The 25,269-nt window shown below is 38.8% G+C and overlaps 1 protein-coding gene across 1 annotated transcript; it reads left to right on the top strand.

Moving 5' to 3' along the window:
- Positions 1 to 2,160: 2,160 nt before the first annotated feature.
- Positions 2,161 to 24,737, top strand: LOC121297716 (alpha-1-syntrophin-like). The gene is made up of 8 exons (XM_041224165.1): positions 2,161 to 2,519; positions 7,874 to 8,059; positions 18,863 to 19,067; positions 19,761 to 19,959; positions 20,566 to 20,696; positions 21,341 to 21,537; positions 22,940 to 23,127; positions 24,248 to 24,737. The coding sequence occupies exons 1-8, from the start codon at positions 2,228 to 2,230 to the stop codon at positions 24,338 to 24,340; spliced, it is 1,491 nt and encodes a 496-aa protein (XP_041080099.1). The 5' UTR covers positions 2,161 to 2,227; the 3' UTR covers positions 24,341 to 24,737.
- The last annotated feature ends 532 nt before the right edge of the window (positions 24,738 to 25,269 follow it).

Raw genomic sequence — 25,269 nt, 5'->3', positions numbered from 1 at the left:
ACCACAAAAACACATACTAATTTTCTGTATGTTGACACTCTAGTGATTTAATAATACCTATAAACCCTAAAAATAAAGACCTTTGGCTGATATAATAATATATCAGTGGATATGGTTATTTCGTAATGTCTACAAAATCCAATTCTTAAAAAAGAGAGCAACAGCGCCCCCTTCTGATTATATTACACTGATCACAACGGCAATCTGCTGTTTTTATTTATTTAAAACCTGCCACTTAACCAGGCCTATTCGTGGGCCGATTGTTAAACTATACAAAAAAACAGTAAGGGGTTCCATTAAGGGCTAAATATCTGATATTCAAAATGATTGCTGATAAATCTGTAATCCTTTCCACATTTTAAACAATACTTCATACGATATTTCCATGACAGTAGGTCTTAAGACTGTTTAATTCTGAAAATCACCACTATCAAAAGCAATAGCAAAAAGTAAAGGCACAAACATGCATTTCGATTTTCACTGCCCGGTTTATCACTGAGCTAAATACGGAGTTTATTGCGAGGACTATAATGCCTGTGAGGCAACGTGGTTTACCATCATAGATGTTTCAAAGTTAATTAGAAATAAAAGCTGAACAAAACAGTGAGGGCTGGGAAAGGCATAATGAGGCTAATTAGACGCAGAAATGTATTTTAAGGTTTAGTTCAGTTATAAAAAATGCTATATATGTAGTGCAAAAGACACTTTGATCACTTCACTTTACCAAAGTATTATCCATTTGGCTGAATTTAAAAGAGGTGATGTAAAAAACTGGCCAGCAGATGGTGGTAGAGCTCCCACAACTAGAAAAGGTTACTGTATAACATACAGATTTTAAATGTATTAATCTATATTATTTTTATACCTATAACTACTAGTTTATCAAAAAACCAATAGTCTGAAGACACCAGTCTTATACAAGTTTAATCATGATGATACATTTGCACAGCCATTTTGTATTTCACCATACTTTTCCATGGCAGCCACTGGCAGGTCTTATAAAGAGACAGGGAAAGGGATACTCAGGGGTCCCGGGAATCTATATATGGTCCAGCCACAGCCTGATTTTTCACCTGCTCTACCAGTGAACCCTTCTAGGAGGGGAGTCTTCCTTTACCTTTCAGGAATCCGCTGTTCCTTACATGCCGGGCATTGCACACAGCCTTCCTGTCATACATTCTGGCACACTACACCCCGGTTACAGCGCTCTGCAGGAGACCATGCTATGCTTAAAAATCAAAGGTTGAGGAGGTCAAACTCCTTAATAGGGTGGGTAGCAATGAGCCTGTGCTCAGTTCATTAAAGCTAACCCCTGTCATCTATTTGGACCTTTTACATTACGACTTAATGATTAGATTACACACCCGCTGTCCCTTTCATTACAAAGTTAGTCCAACTGAAGCTAGACCTTGTTGTTGTTGTTGTAACATTGTACCGTGTATTAGTTTATTGTGTTCTAAATACAGTAGTATATTGGGGAATTATCCCAAATGCAAATAAAAGAAAAAATAATATTCCCTTTTAAAAATAACCGCACAATTCCATTATTTGGTCACACTAAGGAAAGTAAAGACAAGCCCCATAAAGGGGGTCTGTTTAAGTTACGCTATGCATTTGATTAATAACAGGATAAGCTATTCATTTGTTGCGATGCATTTTCTTTATTTAGTAATTGCATGTACACATTGACAATAATAATAATGTCGACATATGCGATTACACGGATGCACAACACGAGTTATTGCGCTTTAAGCTTAGTGTTTATAACTTCAAAGTACACTTCTAAAAACAATACATTCACTGCTTAATGAAACCTTGAGACACCAGGATCGAAATCCATGGGCTACATACAATACGCATTACATGCAAACTACATACACTTACCCACGTGTGCTCAAAAGTGCGAACTCCCAATATTCTGAAAGTTCGCAACGGCACTGCCTAACAATTATAAAGTTTTTGAAAGAGCAATAATGTCACGTCTGAAGTTAGACTTGTGGTGGTTTCTAATTAAGAATCAGAGAAAAAAGTGCTTTATTAAAACAATCATTTCTCTGGAAGGATAATCACCAGCCCCCCGACACAGCCAGAGAGGGACAGAGAGAGAGAGAGAGAGAGATAGGGGAGGGTCTATGTCTCACTCTGGGCATCCCAGCCCCCCACCCCCATCTCCGTACAGCACTTCTGCCAGCCGAGAGAGTGCAGTTATTCCAGGAATGTGTTGAACATGGCTGCTGGGATGAAAGCTCAGAAGACCGGACTGTTGGAGCTCCGAACCTCCGTTGATCGCTGGATCAAGGTCCTTGCATGTCTCACGGAGGAGACCCTGGCGGTGAGTCCCGGGGACGGCGCGGTGGAACCAGTGAGCCACAGCCCCAGTTCTAGCCTTGGCGGGACGGTGAATGGAGAGCCCAATAACCCAAGTTCGAGCTCTCCAGTCCCCGAATCAATCACCAACATAAAGCGCACCGTGCGAATCACCAAGCAAGATGTTGGAGGACTGGGAATCAGCATTAAAGGTATGGGTGGAAAAACTTTGCAGACGTGTGTAAACGCTTTAAACAAGTACTTTTTATATTCAACTACGAAGAAAAAAAAAATACAAAATACATCGTTTAAAGGACTATTGTATAGTATAACACGAATAAGGTAATTAACGGTACGTTTTTGTAACTTTTTATTTTTTTTCAATTATTATTATTGTTTCCAAAGGTGAAAACAGGTTTAAACGTTTAGGAAAGTAGTCAAATGGACTATGACTGAGGTTGACAGCTGCAGCTCTCGGTACCAGGTTATGAAAATACCATGCCAAAAATAATAACATCTCTAATTTTAATTTTACACGAAGGCAAGAAAAACACTAACTGAAAAACAGTAATCTATACCACAATCCAAATCAGCGAATGCATGGGTTGTTTATGTTAAACTTAAAGTCTGTGCCCCATGGACAACTTTAAATCACCAGCTGAAATTCATAATTATTCTGCCGACTGTTCTCTACTGCTGAAAACTGAGCCAATAGAAAAAATCCACCGCACTAGAAAGCGTTAAAACGCATTCCAGTCAAAGCAATGGTTAACTCGCTTGTTGGAGCCGTGGTGTTTTGAAGAATTTTTTTTTTCTTTTTTTTGTTATTCTTGTTTAAGTTTTTTCTCAGTAAGTTGGCTGTCGATATATTGAGAGTTGATGACCCAGAGTTTCAGTCTGGAAAACTTTTGTCGGTTGTCGCCAGTGACAGTTCTTAAAATCGTGCCCGACCCAACTTTACACGGGGGTGGAAAATGTACGGCTAGGTGCTGTGACCTCTTGACCCCAATTAATAACAACTGCATGCAAAGTGCTAACCAAGCTGTATTTCACCGTGAAATGCACACAGTACTAAGCATCTAATCATTTTGTTAGATACACGGTTTTTCTTAAATATATATATATATATATATAGATATATATATATATTATATATATAATATAATATATATATATATATATATATATATATATAAAAACAGTGTACTTTAACGAAATACTTTTTCTTTGATTTGCCAGTTACTCACACAGACTTCACATTTTAAACTAAGCATTGTGAGGGGCTCCGGGTGCTTCAGTCCTTTTCACACTAGGCTCACTGAAATCTATGTACAATAAAACGTTTGAGATGAGGTGGAGAGTAAGAGTGAGGGGGTGTTAACAGCATTCAGAGAATTGCTTCCTATGCTTCTGATATTCAGTGGGCAAGAGATTCTTTCAGCCCACCTTACATAATAAAAAGCAACACTATATGCTCCACATCCACAGGGCATCTGGAAGAGGTCTGCAATGGGTGGTTCATGCCTCTGGGTAGCAATGCACAACTGGCTTCTCTTCAAAATTTCCAAACCAGGAGCTATTTCAAAGAGTCGCCAGCATCGGTCTGTTTAAAATTAAACATAAAAGCCGTTGGAGTCTTGAAGGACTACAAAAAAAAAAAACAGAACTCACAGGCTCAAGGTGTTGGGAAGATGATGTGAGTGAGGCCAATACAAATTCTTTCAGAACTGAACTGTGATTGTAGCATCCGTGTGAATCTAGGTCTCCAGTTGTGAATGCTGATGGGCCAGGAGGTTTGAACAAGATTTGATCCCAGCAGTGGTGCACCTAACTTTGGCCTAAACTAGAAATCACAAAGCTGGCTACATTTGCATGCACTCTGCAGTATACAGCGGGAACTCAGTTGCATCTGCTCAAAGCTAGAGTGGTTTCACTAAAAGTTTGATTAATTTCATTCCAGGTTTTTTTTTTAATAATCTTCCTTTTTCTTAAAGTTCTAACAGTTTTGCTAACAGTAATTGCTGTTAATTAAATTTTTCTAACTGATGTTGTTATTTGAAAATATTCACACGTTAGAATAGACCAGTTCATGGTACAAGAACCTTTGCAGCTCAGTGAAGTGCCCTGTGCAATCACTGCAGACTTTTCTAATGGGATTACACTGTTGGTTTATTCAATACTTTCTGATAATCTGTTTGCCTCACCAATAAATTATATCAATCTGGCAATGAATCAAAGGACAGTGTCAGATTTTGTTCTTCATTTTTCAATCTGATTTAGAGTAAAATCTTTCTTCACAAATCTCATGCAATAAAGGTTAGTGTCCCAAGCTGGGTAATTAACAAAAGATGAATTAGTGAGTAGGTAATACCTGTTGAGGGGAATACCAATGCTGTCATGAGCTGAAATTATAGTTAAGATCCTCAAACTCGATATCTGCCTTGAATTTCCAATCTTCTCCAAACTTTTATCATAGATTACTAGAAATCTTTAGGCTTGCATTTAGGTATACTTCTTGTAATATGATAACAAATATTTCAAACCTCTCAGTCACTGTGTTATTATTATAGGATTGTGTGTCACTGTTTCTTGATGCTGGGACCAAAGTTTAGATGCTTTAGTTTATTGAAAAAGTAGTTTATTTCTGTATTAGTGGCATTATTAAGCAGGACTTTGATTTTGTAATGTTATTGTGTAAGCTATACAGTAGGTTGGTTTGAAGAAGCACAAACAGTGGTAATCTATCCAATTAAGGGAAGTTGACTTACACTTTGGACCACAAACCACAGGATATAAATATTTGCGTTTAAATGCATTTATTTTTGTTCCTGTCTTCTGTTGTGGTTATGTTTTATTAAAAAGTCCTCAAAAACAATCATAAAAAAGCAACAGTTTTATAACAGGCTTATGCAAATAATAAATAAATAAATAAATAAATAAATGAATGAACAAAAACATCTGGAGTGTGGAGGGTAATGATTTTGTAGAAAGTCACCAAAATAACTGATGTGATGGGGTTTATGTTTAAGGACTGGTAGCTGCCAGAACACTTAAAAAGAATATAAACATGCCTAACATACTGTACATGATGTCAGATAATGACAAAACCTGATGTCTAAAAGATGCCAGCTAAACACAAATAGAAACAATACTGGGGGGTGGGGCGTGGGGGGAACGTCTGCCAGTGCCTTCACAAATGTTGACACGTGGCTCCTGTAACACAGCCATTCCTGGCCAGGGATGAAAGCTGTTAATGAGAGCGATTGGTCTGGTTGTATTTATTTTAGTGAGTGCTCACTGGCACAGAGACTGGGGTCTCACACTGGCACCAACAGAGCTGCACCTGGCATGGAGCTGATGCTGGGAGAGACAGAGATTAAAGGGCTGGGGAGTTATGATGCTTCTAGAAGCATTGCATAGTCCTAAGAAAATAAACAAAATCTAGTAAAACTGGTATTCCATGTTTGATTGACTTCTATGCATTGCACTAGTATTAGTTGCATTGCTGCAGCTGTGAACAGTTTTTAAAGTGTACTCTCTTTTTGGCTTACAAAAAAGCCCTGCTTTCAGCTGGCTCTTGAGTGGTGAATGTGATTTACTGTTGCTATCAATACATGTTCCGTCTTAGTCTCATTATGGTTTTTCTCTTTCATTAATGGCTGTAGTTGGTAGAGAATCAATTTTGTGTGCTTCCCTGCTTTAGGAGTTATGGGCTCTTTAAAACCACTGTTACTGATAATATTGAACTGTTGACACTAGGTTTTGGACAGACAGCTGTGTTAAAAATGCTTGGACTTTTTGGGGTTAAGATCATTTTATCTTATTGCTCTAAACAGTGTTACTGGCTTTAAGAAGAAGGGATAGATCTCTAGGACTTGGAAGCACTGTATGTGAAGGCAAAAGATATTCTGCCTTAATTGGTATTCGTTTTTTACACATCCCGGCATTGTAGGGTCCCACAGATTATATATATATATATATATATTATAATATATAATATTATAGTATATATATATATATATATATCACATCGTAAGTGTAGCATGCATGGAGGAAGGCAGCAGCATGGCTGGTAGGTGACATAATCACACACTAAGACATAAGCCCGATATACGCTCCTTGCAAAGGAGCCGGCTCTTTTGTACTGCAGTATTGGCGCTATGCTTTAGTGCGAGAGGTCCCGGGTTCATGCCCGCTCTCCGCCTGTGCGTGGATTGCCTTCCCTTGAGTGATGCGCCTGCCTGCGTTAACTGAGAATGCTATATATATATATATATATATATGTATATATACATACTTGACTAATGATGGTCTATTAAATGTTAATCAGCAATACATGTGTGCTACAGGTCAAATGTGGGGGTTTGGCTGGCAAAGTCTGGCAATGTGGACGGCTAGGGGTTTAAAGGACCAGTTTAGATAACTTCCTTTTGGTAAAACACAACTTTGCACTACACTCAAGTACCCAGAATTCTATATTTAGGCAGTGACTGCAGGGTGGATCAAGTGTACAAGGAGAACTGTCTTCCCAGTGAAAAAGAAAAGTTGAGGATGTTCTACTAGCAAGGGAGACTGTTGTCTCGAAGTACAATCACTGTGTCCTCAATTTATAGCTAGTATATGACCTGTGCTTTGGTTTTTCCCGTTATTTAAGGTCCTGCCCTGAGTTTGACTTCAGTAATTCAGTTGAGTGGCAGGCTGCTGTTACTATGCTGTCAATGGACCTGTACGATGTTTGATTATCTAAGCTACACCTTCATGTTTTATTGCAGTTTTGTAAACCCAGTGAAAGTGATTGACAGAGAGATTCCACAGGTCGTATAAGACTTAATAACTATAAAACATAAAGCTATAAATCAATATAAAAAAAATACATATTTTTAAGGTTGTAGTAAAACTAAACCTGGGCTGTTAACAGCCTCTGAATGATACTGTTTGAAGGCAAAGGGGACAGTCAGAACAGTTACTACAATTAATTGCAGTATGTAATTACATGACTTAGGGACATACAGAAATAGTTTTCAAATTCACAGTTGAGAATGAAGTGGAAGTGAAAGCGAAGCTGACCAAAATACATTTAAGGGTGGGGCCTTATTGAGCAGGTTGCAAAAAAGTGAACTGCTGTGAATAAGCATTTTGCAAATACTGGTCCGAATGAGGTTGCTTACAGTGTAATCTTTCTAAAACCACAATTCTTACTCGATAAACTTTTTTTTTTAAACCAAACAATTGATGGAATTCTGTTAGCCTAATATAAAGCTTTACTTTATTTGACACTTACCAGAAAATCTCACTTTTATTTCCATAACAAGTTTTTTTGAGCACCAATTAAACAGCAAAGGCCTAATCACTGGTACTAGCAAGGGCAAATATAAGTTGCTGTCTTCAGATGTCCAGCTCTTTAAAAAAAAAAAAAAAAAAAAAACGTGTGTGTGTGATTTAACAGGAAGAATGTGTCTGACGGGACTCCATACTGACGTATGTGCAGAGTGAAGTGAATTTCGTTAGTTTTATTACCAGACCTCTCACATACAAGGCTGACAGCAGTATTGCAATGTCTTCCCAGGTGGGAAGGAGAACAAGATGCCCATCCTGATTTCGAAGATTTTCAAAGGACTGGCAGCGGACCAGACAGAGGCGCTGTACGTGGGAGACGCCATCCTGTCTGTGAACAGCTCCGACCTGCGGGAGGCCACCCACGATGAGGCTGTGCAGGCCCTGAAGAAGACGGGCAAGGAGGTCATCCTGGAAGGTAGGTACAGCCCGACAACAACATACAGCTCCCACAGTTCACCAGTGCAGTCAAGGGAGATTGAGGTATATTTTTCATATATATTTTTACAATGTTGATTTAGGATTGAAGAAATTTTTTGTACCCTCCTGAGTGAATCTTTTTTTTTTTTTGTACATCTGTACGACTCTGCCCAAAGATTTTCTATCACCCGATAGAATTAACTAACTTTGCTTCATAAAGTCGAATGAAATCTGCTGAATAATGTTAACATATTGAATTACATACCGCTTTGTAGTTTTCTGTATACTTAATGTAAAACTGACAAAAATTGGAAAATTAGACATTTTGAAATCTAACATGAAATACTGTTATGGCTTCCGGTAGACTTTTGAGATACAATTTTGTAGGTTATTTGATTACATGATGTTAGATAAAATATTTAAATTATGTTTTTTTCTGTCTAGAAAAAGGCAAAACTTATAGCCATAGCTTAAGAATCTACCAAATCTACTGACAGAATAATTGGATGGATCGCACTGCTTCAAATAATGCTGCATTGCTCAGCAGGTGCAGAGATTGATTCTACGGATTCAGCTGTTTAATTTAGGATTCAATATACTTTCTTTTTCATCATAAACCCATTTCTGCAAACCACCATCCTCACCCTCAAAACAAAGCTGTTAGCAGTCAGCAATCATAGCTGCACCACAACAGAGGAATCCTCACAGAAGTGCTACATGGCAAAATTACTATGGCTTCACATTATATATATCAGTTGAGACAACAAACAATTGTGTCATCCATGAATGATTCAAGGAGAACAAACAGCTTATGTATTAGGCAAACCAGATTAGTCTCCTTTATTTAGAGCATGACACCGTATTTATGAACAGTAAAAACTGTTCAGGGCTTTATAAACAGAGGAAGTGTGTGATGTTCAAAGAAGCAAAAGGATACAATTTTTGTAACAAACAGGTAGTTAGCAGTTTCCAGAGAGATCAAGGGTTTGACATCTGTTTCGAAATGTTTTAGACACTTTTATTGGAAAAGGCCTTTATGAGAAAGCTTATGTTTGCACATGCTATAAAACATATGCAAATACAGCTTGTTATATATGTATGGTTCATTCACCCGCACTCACTGGCTGTCTGTAGTTGGCTGTTCTAGTACTGGCAGAAGAGTTGTGAAAAGTGTCATACTGAAAGTGTTGATTGTGATACATGCTAGCCTGCATGAACTCTCAGGTACCCTATCACAGAGTCTCCACTGAGCCCCACATTCTTTTTGGTGCACATAGGGCTTCAGGTGGGCCCCAATACTTCATGCACAGGGAGTGAACCTATAGCATGGTGGAACTTCATCAAGTCAAAGTTGCTATTCAATGTAAGCTTTTTGAAGCCTTGGTTATGTACACTTCAGAGCTGTCACAAAGTTGCTGAAGCACAGGGTCTCCCAGTTCTTTTAAGAGCTCCTCTCTTCACAATTTGCAAACACTGCTACTTATTATACTTTCACAGTGATCGCCCCTCCTGCTATTTCATCGGTGCCTTTGTGAACTGCTCATGTCCCAGTGCTTCTGGCTCACTGGAGGAAAACAAGCTTGTAAAGCAGAGCTGTAATGGGTCTTAATAGGGCAGCATAACATTCCATTATTAACACAAGCATTTTGACGCAGATTAGATAATTATTCAGCTGTCTAAGTGAGATGTGTTCGAATGCCGATAATTCTGTTTGTGGTGCTTAAAAGCTGTTGGTTTAATTTTTGGATTGCGGGGCACATTCTGGTGTAAACGAATCCCACGCTGTGTCTCAGTTTTGAAAGATGACTATGTGTGGTAATAACTTCTCTGTTGGCCAGAAGCTTTCAAAACACAGCTGGAGTTATACTCCCCCAGTGCAGAGCAATAGATGCTCAGCAGAGGCAGATGTGTTTTATTATAAACTTGGTTGTACAACTGCAGTAAAAATCTTTAGAAAGTAAAGGTGGAGTGTTTCAGTGTGGGAGGTCAATCCAGCTCGTGTGCAGCAGACACTACCACAGGGAGGTGCCGAGCCAATCAGCTGCACTTTTCCCAAGAGGCTTGTAATGTGATACACTGCTGTGGCAGCTAGTGATGTCATACCCGAAAACCATGACAGAGGCATTGATCCAGAGCAGCCAGGCACTAATTAGTATAGATGACAATAGCCTCAAATTCATATGGAATTTAAAAAGATTTGAAAACAATTTCATGTGAGTAACATCTAAATAACTCGTCATTTTTCCTTTTTTTTTTCCATTTTCTAGTTATGTGTTTAAAAACAACCACAGGGCACTGAGTATAGTACTGAGCAGATAAGTGGATTAGTACAGTGGAATAGCTACTCTGTGTAGCCATGTACTTTGCACTGGGGCGTACCTATATATAATAGATGTCACCTTATAGATATATATATACCTCAGTATATATCTAGTCCATCCAATAATATTTCTTCTTATATATCTATAACGATTACGTGACATCTGATAAATTATATATTAGATATATATATATATATATATATATATATATATATATATATATATATATAATACACACAGGTGGCTCATGCCTCAGTAAGACTTCTTCTTATTCTGCCTGTGGTGTGTGACCTCAAAGGTGGGCGTTTCTTTTGGCCTGGTTCCATTCGGAATGTTTTAAAAGCCAGAACCCTCCTTTGTGAGCTCAGCCTAGGAGCTTGAACACCCACCTCTCTGGGCACGCAAGACTGGTTGCAAAATCACAGAGCAATAGAAACAGTGAGCAAAATACAGCCGTTTATGAGCCAGCACAGCCCATATTGCAGGCAGCTGTACAAGCCAAGTCGTTTCAGCTAGTGCCTTCATCAGTATAATCACCACAAAGCTGCTGAAATATTGAGTGTCATTGAAGCTGGACAGCAACTTGTAACTTTAAATATACTACGTTTTTATACCGTTTTTAATAACAAAAACTCCACCAGGTTTGCATAAAGATAAAAAAAACAAAAAACATTAAGATAACTGTGGTTAGACTTACAAAATAACATTCAGAGGAGTCAGAAACCACTGTGTAGCTGTTTAAAAGATACAGCTGACTGGGATTTGGTTGAAAGGCTTTTGGGGGTCATTTAATATACAGCTCCCACTATGAGACTTACTGGGTCAAGAGTGGCCAGCATCAAGATTTTCTAGTTGGAATGCTGAAACTCATTTCCAAATGACTATTTTGTTAAATATATTTCAGTAGGATACTGCGTTTCAAGTTCTATTTTTATGTGGGCACTGCTGCCATAGGCCACTGCCAAACCCATGCATCATATGATATTTGAGCTTTCTCTATGGGGTGCTCACGATTATTATGATTTACTTTCAGTGGTTTTCAATCAGAACTGAACACTGCTCTACTGTCTGTCATTGAGACACTGTGTAACAGGATACTACTGCGGCCCAAGATGTTAATAGCAGGAAGAGGAGAGACTAAGCTACAGTCTAAAGTACAAATAAACAGGCACAAGGGCCAAAGTAAAAGGTTTAAAGAAAACAATACAATACAATAAGCGACCGTAGGCTGGGCATTCGCCTTCACTACAGTCTTCCAAACACAGTATACACACAGTTCCAACCTACACACCAACCCCCAAACAAAGGATTTTTACAAGGAAACCTTGTACTGGGCATGAAGACTATTAAACTGTGATGATGTGCGAAGTTACCACACAGACCAAAGTAAATCTTAATTACAGAACGCTGAATTTAAAAGTCATTTCTGTTCATTGCTACCATATGTCTCTTTCTAGAATAACCCAGTCCACCGAAAGAGTAAAAACAGTGGAAAAAAATAGTTTTCTGTAACCCAAAGGCTCTTTCATCAGTTAACATATTATTGTTGGAATCGCTTTTGTTTTATGCAATGCAGTTTTTAATTAGAATTACAGCTGTGTAGATCGTGTTGTGGCATTCTGCATTGAATATTTTGACACTGTTGAATATTTTGACACTGTTTGATTTTGACTTGAAAAAGGTGTGATTGCATTCCGCTGTTCTCGATTTATCGCCATTAAATAACATTTCCATATGCGAAGGGAAGCCATTCCCTTAGTCTTAGTCTTTCTGGTTGTCACCAAGAACTTCCATCAGTGGATGGCTTTGCTGACATTGAAACTCAAACTACTGTGGAAAATCTGAAACATCTGAAATCTTTGATTGAAGATACAGCACATTAGGGTTGACTTTATCTGTCAGTGGTACCGGACAAAAGGTTAGTGTTTCTGCTGTAATCCTTGCTAGCCTGAAGCTGTAGAAAACAAGGTATCATTTACAGGCAGCATGGCCGTGTCATGTTATTACCAGCGTGATGCGTTTCTCAGCCTTGGGAGTACCACATATCTCTGGGGCAGTGACTCAAAATCCTAATGAGATAGGGAAGTCTGATCAAGAGAAACAGCCTGTCCCCCCCCCCCCCCCAATTTGATCTTAAATGTAATGCTGTATTGTGGAGAGTGCCATGAGATAGTTATGGAGTGGTTAACCATTCACAGTGACAGAAGGGGCAGGTATTTGTGTTACTAAGTGCCAAGTGTTTCTTATTGCAGTGGAGTGCTGGCAGATGCATGCTACAACTATTGAATCCAAGGTTATCATTTATATACTGTTACTAAAACCTAGGATTCAGAATGCAAAAATTACAACACTGAAGTGGTGTGTTAAGATAAAAAATACATTGTAAAAATACTGAGGGGGGAATCTTCTTTGGCAAAAGAAGTTTTTAAAGATTGTTCCATGGTAAAGAGAAGTAAAACAAGTCTCTGTTCCCAGGACATGTCAAGGAAAAATTGCTGGTCTATCTCACCACCATGGTCTCAGCCTCACTGTGGTTGACCATAGAAGTCAGGCTGACCTACAGAATAGGATGTAAATTGAAGCACATGTTTAAAACAAAAGTTTTCTTTAAAGTGGCACTCAGTCCCTTGTGTGTCACCACCATCGAGAAGCAGGCTTTAAACAAGCAATCCAGCAGAAGAATTGAAATCATGGCTGTCAATCCTTTTCTGGGATGTGCTGAGCAGTGTTCACTTCAAAAGGGAGTTGTTAAACTGTGTGAACTTGAAAATAACTTTTGGGGACTAACAAGGCTCTGTGTGTGTGTGTGTGTGTGTGTGTGTGTGTGTGTGTGTGTGTGTGTGTGTGTGGTGTCTGTGTGCCTGACCTCTAATGCTGCTGATGTTTTACAGAAGGTTATGTGCCGTGGCAGAAAACAAGCTATTAAGGGAATAACCTTGAGCTGTGAATTGTGACAACTTCCCACTCCCACCCCTCTCTCCCAGCCAGTACAGGGCAGCAGCCAAGCTTCCGTCACTGAAGCAACAGGTAATTGCGTGCAACTATTTCACACCACGTCTTCATGGCCTTGAGGGAAGGGACAGAGGGGAGACAGCCCGTGAGAGCAGATCTCTGAGAAAGACGGGGGATTTTGCCTGCCTGCCTGCCTGCCTCTGGGATTTGAGTCCCCAGTTGCCTAATCTGTTAAGGAACTCCACTTTCCCATGCTTTGGAATCTCCAGGACAAATTAGCTGAGACACAACTGTAAGACTGCCAAGATTTACAATGGGACTGCCACCTTTTGATTGAAAGCAATTTGCCGTCCTGTGTTTACCAGCCCATTTGTTCCCATTTTCCCCCTGGTGGCAGTGACGTGCCTCTGTTCAATTCACAAATATTGTACTCTTGAGTTCTGCGCTCCCCCTCTGTAAGCAGATAGTAATGTGAGCTGACGCAAACTAATAACCAAATAAAACTTGTTTTTAAAAGTCAAGTAGACAAAGGCTAATACCTTCATTGTTATGTTTCTTATATTTTACCTCAGTGTTTACTGTTATACTGGGTGTATGGGCTAACAGATGTTTTTGCATTTTAGTGCACTGTAACTCTTAATCAGACATTAATAAAAGGTCCTAGCTGAAAAGTCTTCTTTTTAGTATTTCTACAAAAGTAACAATGCCTCCTTCTTTTGGTGGTAATTTTCCACTGTATAACCCAGTTGCTTATCATTCCTTACTTTAATGCTTATTAAGCCTGCTCCATCTAAGCCCTTGCAGCTAACCCCTCCCCCCACCCCTTCCCAAACCTTAGGCAGTGGTTTCGGTGTAACACACATAACAAATTCAATACATTTGTTTCTCATTTTGTCAGGTCCTTCTGGAACATTAATAGCAATGCCATTATGGTTTCATTATCTGTGTGTAGTTTGGCAGTAGTTACCAGAATGACATTATTGAAGTACTGTATACTCTGGCTGATGCTTTAAGTGAAAGTCAGCATGGGTTTGGCAGTGTTTGCCAAGTCTCTGGAGACGTGCCAGCTGAGAGCTAAGTCATATGTCCTAGTCAGCACTCCAGGGAGGGTTGTGCTTGTAGTCAATGCCCACCTCGGCACACTTCATGGTCTCCGTGGCTCGCTGTCTCCTCCGAGTGCTTCTGAGGTCTGGCCTTCGTTATCAGCCACGCTGTTCTGTTTACTGATTTGCTCTCTCTGTCTCTCTGTTGCCTTTCCAGTTCGATAATAGAGCATTGGAGAAATAAAAGGTTTCACATTTCAGATTGTTAAGGAGTTTCAAAGTGGGAATCTTCCCACAGGATTTAACCCCTGGTTGAATTGGCCACCATGTTTTACAAAGTTGTGTGTCCATAACCAAACAACAGCAATACAATCAATCTGCAAAGATAACTGCAGCTCCTTTTGTACAAATTGAAGCATTAAAACATAGGAGCTGTTAGGAATGAGAAATGCTGTTGACATCATCAAGGCAAGAGCACCCTGTCTGTTATCTAATTGTTCTGTGAACCCAGTCTTTGGCATGCTTCAACACCACTGGCAAAGCTCTGTTAAATCTATAATGCCAGCTGAAAGGAACACTTGTGAGCCAGCCAGTCCCCATGCTGCGACAGGTGGAGAAGGGAAAGCCTTATGGTTGCAGTATAAACACAAAGCCAGTCATTGCAAGAGAGGCGAGCAGAAGGGGGATGGTGTATGCCCCCCAAAAGAGGGAGGCCCAGATGGTAGAACAGACCACATAAGGCAAAACATTTGATGAAAAATAAAAACAAATATTGTACAGTGGAATATGAACTGTATTTTTCACTGAAAGTGAAATTACATAGTTTTTTTTTTTAATTTATTTTATCTGCAAGCATATTTTGGGTATAGCAGCTCTTTGCCTTGCCAGTGTGCGAAAAATTAAAAAAAAAGCATAATGACATTTTTGGACAGTACAATGCAATGATACTACTTAATTATGACCAGTCTGGATATACTGAAATACTATGACAAAGTCACTGAGTTTAAGATGCTGCAGCTACAGTGTTAGTATGTTAAGGGATATCCTAATAGAAAATCAACACCATAACATAACACATCCCTCTTAGCAAGGTGTGTGTTCTATGTGGCTCACAGAGAATTAGGGAACGATATCAAGCAGCTCAATCAAGCTCCAATCCCCCTGACCCCTTGCTCTAAACCACGACTTTCAATATCAGCCCTACCCACAACATGGCAGCCAGTGAAATCCCTATTGAGCAGACACAATGGCAGTCATGATCTGAATAGGTCTTAAAGCAATATCCCTGATAAAGGACTTTAGAAGGAATTACTCTGGCTTTGAAATTGACAGCAGGACAAATTGTACTACGAAATGCAAGCTAAATATTAGCTAGGCTTTGTTATACCACAAGTTTAAACTGGGTAAAGGAGCATGTCATTTTATAACAGGCCTGTGATGTAGTTGGTTACTTTTAGCTGATAAAATAGCTTTTAACCTGCAGACACTGATCTCACCAGGTGTTTGAGGGTTGAGTATAAAAATAGAAGACATCCCCCAGGCGTGACATCTTGGAAGCCCAGTGTTACAAATGAGGCCGAGTCTAGTGGTTCCCATGACGATGAGGGGGTCAACGGCACAATGTTGTTCCTTTAACTTTAAACCGAGTATTGTTGTGTTTGTGAACTGAACCTGCAAAGCTCATTATTGTAACCGTTTTGAATGCCAGCTTCTTTACTGAAGCGGTCTGAACTGGGGTTAATAATAGTCTCTGCCTGACCATATTGCTAAACCATGTCATTCTATATACCATAATGGGCCTGAAACACAGCCTTATAATATTATTATAAAAAGGACATTTTCACTTAAAAATACAGTTTCATTCTTGTCTTCGTGTGTAGACACTGCTTTCAATATCTTAGGGTTCTGAGAAGTTCTTATTTATGAAAATAATTGCTACATTTAGAAAGTGTCACTAGGCTGTTTTCTTCTGACAAATCAAATCAAATCAAGCATTTTGATGCATTATTGAGCACACACTGCAGATTACATTAAGAGGGAGTGTCTGTGTCAGTGGGCCTGAGTTGTTTAGGCACCTTCCCGAGAATGAGCTCAGGAGCACTGCACAGATCTGCTTTCCTTCCCCACCGATATGCTAGAGTAATTATAATACAGTTCAATCCAGCTAATTGAGGCTCTTTATTAAAATTGGCAGTCTGATGAGTGAGTTGTTCATGGTCACATTTGGATTTTGTTAAAAAAACATCTGTTTTGGGTTGACGCTGACTCCATGAATCTTATTTTCCCTTACCCTTTGATACATTTTCAAAGCTAAAGAAAAAAAGGGCTTGGACTTGTTATTAGGAACTATTAAATAAAATAAATAGGTACAATACATCAGCAGTTTGAGATCAATTATTATTAATCAGTGTACATGCTGCTGGCAGCATCTTGTGACTAAAGATCATAAAATCTCTGTACTGAGGTTGTGGCTTCTTGTACACTGGTACCTTTTACACTTTGTTTCTCCTTTATTTAGTTTCTTTCTGGCTGGCTTTTCTAGACCACAGAACTGAATTTTCCAGGTGAAATTTAGAGCTGTTTAGTTTTTGTAAGTAATTGTGCTAAAGAGGAAAAAAGTACAACTTCTTGCCATACATTTGCACATTAAAATAATGAAATATCAGCTGATAGTAAGAAAAAGAGCCTTGTGCCTGCTGTATAAATCTAATTTAATACCCAAGAAATTCCAGCATTCTGAAGTGCATGCAAGTCTTATTTCTTGGAGGTAAAGGTATCCAAATGCATCATACATTTTAGAGGTGGAAAGATGAAGCTTCAGGGGAAAACTAGCCAAAACTGCTCAAATCTATCGACAAGCATTTTATAACCTGAATCAGCACAGTATCCAGTTCTATGCTACTGTAACATGTCCAAATTATCAGATAACTCTGGAAGCTTAAACCCAAGTTGTATCTGTCTGTTGGTTGGTGGGCCATGTCCAGTTAGCTGTGAAAGGTGAAAGGGCAGCATACCGAGCCCTACCCTTTTATGAAGCAGGATTAGGATTAGTAGAGTGTAGAGCTCCCCTGAACGTATAGCCTCAACCTGACTGAGAGGAAATCAGGGAATAGTCCTGGTGGAGAGGACGAGAAGCTGTGGCTATTTGTGGCGTCGAGGAAACCCTTAATCTGCGGCTGAGAGGCGCGTCACACTTCTCCAGTGAAACTCAACCTGCCTGTTTGCTGTCTGTGCACCTGTTTATTAATAAACTGCTCCAAATCACTGCATTGCCATGCCATTTCACCGACCAGGGTTAGCAATAGTCTATGAGCAGCTGAAATACAGAATAATCTAAAACACAGCATTATTATTATTATTATTATTATTATTATTATTATTATATTATTATTATTATTATTATTATTATTATTCACGCTGAAGATCATTTTGTCTATAAATGTACTCTACAGTAGTTTTGTTCACGTGATAATAGGATTATGACAAGTTTTCACTGAGGTAGACAGCTATGGACAAAACCTGCATCACCCAGAATTTTAGGATTGAAACATAATTAAAAACTATATGAACATAATTTATATTTTTTTTTATTTAACATCATGTAATGTTCTACAGCATTTCATGTTTGATTTCACTGTTACATTTTTATCATTTTTGTCAGTTTTTTGTTAAGTATAAGTATAATGTCATTCAATATGTTAACGTAACATTGTTCAGCAGGTTTCATTCAACTTTATGAAGGAAAATGTGTTAATTGTATAGGATGATAAGAAAAAAAAACCTTTTGGCCATAGCTGCACAAGTGTTTTAAATTAAGGGACGTAATGTTAAAACTGGTTACAATGCATTAGTAAGACCTCATCTAGAATATTGGGTTCAGTTCTGGTCACCTCGCTACCAACAGGCTTAAAGAATTGAATCTATTCAATCTTGTACAAAGAAGACTATGAGGTGATCTGATCCAAAAATTCTAAAAATATTGACAATGTTGACCCAAGGGACTTTTTCAACCTGAAGAAAGAAACAAGGACCAGGGGTCACACATGGAGATTAGATAAAGGGACATTCAGAACAGAAAATAGGAGGCACTTTTTTACACAGAGAATTGTGAGGGTCTGGAACCAACTCCCCTGTAATGTTTTTGAAGCTGACACCCTGGGAGCTACTAACGACCAAACGAGCAAGATGGGCTGAATGGCCTCCTCTCGTTTGTAAACTTTCTTATGTTCTTATGTTCTAATGCTTCTTCAAACGATGATACCACCCCACCACCTTAAGTAATTGAGTGAGTTTTAAAGTTATACTATATCCAACACAATTTTGGTTACTCATTCACAAGTACAGTCTAGAGCTCTAAATAAATAAATGACACTGCCTGGCAGGACATTGTGTTCCGGCATTAAGGTTGTGTTCCGGCATTGAACTTTCTGTTTCATTCAGCACACAATACTTGGAACAAAAACCTTGTTTCATCTTGTTTTTCAGTGAAGTATATCAAGGAGATGTCCACATACTTTAAGAACTCCTCCCCCAGTGCCTCAATCCCCTGGGACTCCCCCCCTTCCTCCCCCCACAGACAGGTGTCGTCGGACTTCTCACACGCCATGGTGGAACTCAAGGAGGGGAAGAGCATCTCACTGAAAATGTGCCAAGTAGTGAAGAGACAATGCCCACCCGACACGGAAAACAGGTACGCGTGGCAGTGCCCAGTCATTAACCCTGACCGATGCAGTTACACAGCCAGTTTCCCATTCTTAAAAACAGGTTAAAAGAAATACAAAACTATGAAGACAATGGGCCATGTTTTCAAATCGATTACTCCAGTCTTTAAGCAACTCCTGTTTTTTGAAATCGGTGAAACACCACTTAAATTTACAAAACTAAAACACAACAACTAAGTTATATCTTTAAAGCATGCGTTTTATACCTCATTTTGTTTATACAATAGCTCGCTTTATCGTCTTTTTTTTATATCTCATTGTGTGTTTTATATCTCGATTTTGTAACATGATTTTTTTTCCTTTCAAAAATAGGATTTAATCAAAGAATGAAGGAAACACTGAAAATAAGGCCCAATATATCTTACCTTTTTACTACACTCACAATGTTTATGGTCACCTGTACTAAGCAGTCTCTTCCTCTTACCAGCTAGTAATTCCAAAACCATTTTCTTTATGTATGTAAATGAGAAGAGCACCATGACGATCAGGCAATCCAGTTTCAGTTTTTGAAGCCTGCAAGATGTTTCTCAGCCTCTCTCTTTTAAATTGTTTCAGTACAGAGAACTATCTATCTGGTATGTTTCATAAACAGCTTTCAAGCTGCTGCCAAATATATATTCACTGCCACTTGTTGTAAAATGTTCCCCTTCCACCCATCCTAGGTATTTTGAAGTGACCTCCGCTGACAGAAACTCCTCTTTGTTCCTCCGGGCGAAGGACCCTGCCATGGCCCAGTCCTGGTACACTGCCATCCAATCAGCTGCCAATACTCTCTTACCCCGAGTGAAGGAGGAACTGAAGTCTCTGCAGGGGGAGCCAGGGGGCAAAGAGATCAAACACCTTGGTTGGCTCATTGAACAGGTACCTGTTGACTATGAAGCGTAGTGCAACCTTCTTGTTCATTGGCAGTAACAATATTTTAACATGGGACCACTTTATATAACGCCTGTCCATAGTACAAGTATATATTTCCTCTGTTAAATAACATGTCTAAAAAGAGCACTGTATTTGTTGTTATAAGTTTAACTGTTTTTATATGCAAGTGGTATTCTGATTTTACTAAACTTTTACTTATGTAGAATACCTATTCTGGTATACCATACAAAATACATTCAAAAGTTCACTATATTATGAATTAATTGGCCTACTTTTTAGGGTACCTATGACAGCTTTGTTGCCTAGGTTGTGTGCTTGTGCAGTAGTAGTGTGTCTGTCTGTGGTTATTTATTTTAGGATATTCACCTTTTTGTTTGATAATTGCTCACTACAACTTAGTTTTTTTTAATTTCCCTTTTCTCTATCGTTTTTCAAATTAACGCTGGGTCACTTCAATGTAACTTTAAGAATCCAATTATCTACCATGAAAGTGGATGCTTATTAGAACAAGACTCATTTGATTTCATATGAATCTAGACTATGCATTTCTATGGCTTTATGACAGTTTGATTGTGTTTTTCTTCTCCTAAGCCTGCTGGGGGTGCTGAGAAGCCAGTGTTAGCCATCCTGACAGAGAAGGATCTGCTCTTCTTCCACAGCTTACCTAAGAGCAGAGAGGCCTTGAGCCGTCCAGACCACAGCCATCCGCTCATAGCAACCAGGTACAGCATCAGAGTGGTTAGCAACCATGTGGAAGCTTTGATAAAGAAATTCACGGGGGCTTAAAGCATGTCTCTTATATTTCATGTCCCACAATGCACTTCAAAAAGCCCGATCAGCCCGATTCTGCTATTCAGTGCAGTCAACCCTTTAGCCATATTGTGAATGAATGCTACTCATGAACGCTTTATTAACTGTTAATATCTACTTCATTAAGATGTGTTTCATAATTATTTAATGGGTTATCATTTTCAGGAAAACTTTTAAAAAGGTGTTACATTTGTTTATAAGAATTTTAAAGAATTAACTTTTCTGAATAAGTTACTATTTTACTTTGACCAAAACTACATTTTCGAACATGTTGGTAAGCTAGTTGTTAACAGTTAATAAACAAAAAATAAATAAATAAAGGTACAATGGCTTAAGCAGAATGAAACAACCATCACTTCCTGTAGCGCACTAGGGCGGCCATTTTGAAAGTGTTAAAGGTTGTCAGGATGTTAACAGTGAAAAGTAAATTGACAAGTACATTATCTAAACAGTTGTAGGACGTGTAACGCTATATTTTTTGAAACCCCACTACTTATTCTTTAACCAGAATGAAACAACCATGTGTACTAACTACCCTGTACCCCATTCCCCACAGGCTGGTGCACTCAGGCCCTGGAAAGGGCTCCTCTTTGATGGACTCCGAGTTCTCATTTGCCCTGCGCAGTGGCACTCAGCAGGGGGTGGAGACACACGTGTTCCATGTGGAGACGGCCAAGGAGCTGTCAGCTTGGACACGGCTGCTAGTGGATGGCTGCCACAGCGCCTCGGAGCTTATCCAGGAGGTCACTGCAGGTATATGCTGCTCTGCAAGGAGTGCATCAGCTACATGTTTATATCATTATATTTCTTCATCCCTGCTTCATATAAACTAACGTGTGTTATCTCTCACTGTCTTCAGAGAATGTAATGCTGATCTTATCAGTCTACAAAGCATCTGCGTCTACCACATAAGTACAATATTCTTAGAGTGGGTTTATGTGCAGAAACAGAGTAGCAACTTTCAAAAAGGTGCCCTAGCTGTAGAATCTCCAGAACTTTTAACTAGCTATCCTTTAATGACTGTGGTTATACTGACATCCAGTGGCAGTTTGTGGAAGTCTGTTAGACATGGCTGATTGAAGTAAGTCTTGCCTAGCTCAAATAAGATTTTGTTCTATTCACTTTTATTTCAAATCCCAAAGGTCACTCTTAACTCGCTTACATTCCAGTATATTATGGTTAATTAACCCTTGATATTGAATCATTACAAACAATCATCTTTTAGCTTTTGCTTGACTTGAACTCAGGCATGCCACCTGCCCCCACAGACCCTCATGACTTTAACCCTTACTGCTCCATTTATTCAGCGCTTGTCAGGTGTGTCAGGTCCAATTTATTTTCACACGCGCTGTTTATTGTATACACACTGTTTAATTTTTTTTTTTCAGAGTAAAACAGGTTTAAAAGACACTGAATCGCAAAAGGACACGCAGTACTGCATCTCCAGCTAAGCCCCACCCCTTGTTTGCTGTATTTCTCACATACCTCTTTATAGACATGCATACTGATAAGTCCTCTCCTGATCACTCGTTTTATCACCAAACTCCTCAATAATGCGATCCAAGTCATTATTTTATTACTATAACATTTCAAAAAAGCTCTGCAGATGTCCATGATATTCTTTGAGCGCTGGATGCAGAATCAGCTATCTCCTTTGTTTGTGTCCTTGTTATCTCTGTGGTGCATGGGGCTATCAGATATGCCCTTTTTTCGGCTTCATTCAGGCTCCTATTAGTCTCACTCGGCCATTGAAAGGTTTTCTCTACTTTTTCCAGAGAAAAAAACAATTAGAGACATGTGCTTTATGTCTTTGTGATAATGTCAGACAGGGTCAGACATTGGATTGGAAAGGGCAAATTGTAATGTTGGACCTGGTACAACATAGGACTGCAAAGGGTTAACACAGCTGTAAAACTTGGTAGATGTAAGTTCCCAGTGGAAACAAGATCGTGGGCTCTGCTTCTGAAACCATAACTTTTTTAAGAGTGTTTAAGTCTAAGGTTAAAAAAAGCTTTGAAACAGGAGCCTAAAATCCTCTTTAAAAACACGGAAGGTTTCACGACACCACACCTTGTTAAATTAATTCAAAGTCTGAGTTTCATGACTTCCTCTCTGGTGTGATGAATGGTGTCTAATGCCCCTCGCTGTGCCTCAGCCTGTACCTGGAAGGGGGAGACCTGCATCCTGTCAGTGCACATCGAGAAGGGCTTCACCCTCTTCACAGAGGAGCCAGGCCTCAGCAAGACCCTCCTCTTCCACCAGCCCTTCGAGAAGCTCCGCATGTCCTCGGATGACGGCTCTCGAATCATCTTCTTGGACTTTGGGGGACCTGAGGGAGAAATCGTGAGTGTCTTGGTCCAATTGCATGATTACTAATCTTACCTTATAAGTTTTATGCCGCTGAATAAACAGTAATGAGACACAAGGATTTATTACAGTTGACATACCGCTCAAGGTTGTTTCAGCCAGCCTTCTTGATTTTGTTACTGGAGTTCCATACCCATCACCTCTGTACAGCGCTAGACTAGCCCCTTCTGAGCTCACAGCATCTGTCCTTCCTAAAACCACGCAGAAACAAGGAACTGTAAACTTTAATATCCAAAGCCTTGCAAGAAATGAAATAATCAAGCAGCATCTCCTAGTAACCTCTGGAAAGATTACCTACATTTACATTGCTCAATGCATTCTCCTGACCAGGAAATGGTTCATGATATGGGGTTTTAATCTTTACATGTTATATTGATTGATTAATCACGCGTGTTTGCTAGTGGTATGAAATTGTATTGAAAGACAATTACAAGTAATCACTTTTGAGCTGTACTGCCCGTTTGCGTTTCCTTCAACCAAATGCCATGTCTAAAAGAAAAAGATAAAAAATATGAAATTACATATATTACTGTAAATTACCAGTTGCACTACACCCTAGAACACTGTATTTAACAGATCAATTTTTGGTATACTGTAAGCTTTCACGTTTGAAACAAACAAAGGTAACGTGCTGAGTGCTATTTTATTTAGGTTTGCTGAAGAGAAATTTAAATTATTGCATGCTAGTTTATTTTAGTTAGCTGAGAAAAAGTATGATATAGCTATTCATTTTCTGATATGTTGAATAAAAACAAAAATCAGCTTACTTGCGACTAAGATGATATAATCAACTTGTAGAGAAAGGAAAGCACAGATGAGCACATCTTCATTGTGAGACATTGTATCGTATTCATTGTGAGGTATTGTGAAATATCGGGACTACCTTACAGTTACCATTTTGCCAAGGTCTTTAGAAGTCCTCTCTGCCAATTTTCGAGATTTCTTTTTTACATATAGTTTTTTGATACCGCACTCAGGCAGACAAGATTAATCGATCAATCATTCATTAATAATAATAATAATAATATAATAATAATAATAATAATAATAATAATAATAATAATAATAACAACTTTGGTTTTGTGATTCTTTACAGCAACTGGACCTTCACTCCTGTCCTAAAACCATGGTGTTCATCATCCACTCGTTCCTGTCTGCGAAGGTGACACGACTGGGCTTGCTTGCATAGGAGCTGCCTCCCAGTGTGTGGAGGAAACACTCAGAGGAAACTCCGACAAATCACTAGACTCTTTCGTGCAATATTCAGAAGCTTTTGTGCGGAGTTGCTTCTGAGCTGGTACTAAACCACCGTTCGCCTTTCCATGCATTCTCTGGAGTTTCACCAGAGCAGCATTCAACCTACTGTTACTATAGAAGGGCTAAGAGCAAGTGTTCGGTTCGCAGCAATAAAATACTTAAAGTACCATTATTTACTCCCATAGTTTGAAGTGTTGCTGATTTTACAAAACTTGCAACCAAGCAACTGAGTAGTTTAGTATTCCCTCTTTTCATTAGCATGTTGTTTTTTGTGCCTTTTATGAAGTAAGCAGTAAAGGAGTAAAATGATTTGACTATAGACCCCTAAATGCTGAGGTATGTCTGTTTTGATTAAAAAAGATATATATATATATATATATATATATATATATATATATATATATATATATATATATATATATATAGTGTGTGTTAGCCAAATCAGAAATATTATAGGTCTATATATGGACAAAAATGGCCTTCAGGAGTAACCTGCTATAGTTGGGAATTCAGGGAGAAACCTCAAAACCACTTTTTACATCAGCTTGATTCATTTCACTGTAGGCCTGAGTAATATATCTGCATATTTGTGGCTAAACCACATCCACTTTAACATTTACATTTAGCATTTTCATTTTACTGTATCATATTTTGAGCATCTGGTAGTCACAAATTGTAACCATGGCAATATATTTTCCTGTACACGTTATTATTGAATGTGGAATTTTACAGTCAAAGGGACATACAATGAAAAGTTTCTGGAGCATATTCAGCTCTTGAACCAATACAAGCATCTTAAAACCAGTACAGCATCCCTTTTTACATTTTAACAAGCCTGTCATTGCATATACCTTTTGATAA

Source organism: Polyodon spathula, chromosome 23 (assembly GCF_017654505.1).
Source record: "Polyodon spathula isolate WHYD16114869_AA chromosome 23, ASM1765450v1, whole genome shotgun sequence".
Classification (NCBI taxonomy): domain Eukaryota; kingdom Metazoa; phylum Chordata; class Actinopteri; order Acipenseriformes; family Polyodontidae; genus Polyodon; species Polyodon spathula.
Note: the sequence above shows the minus strand (reverse complement) of the source record. Positions and strands in the feature narration are given on the sequence as shown.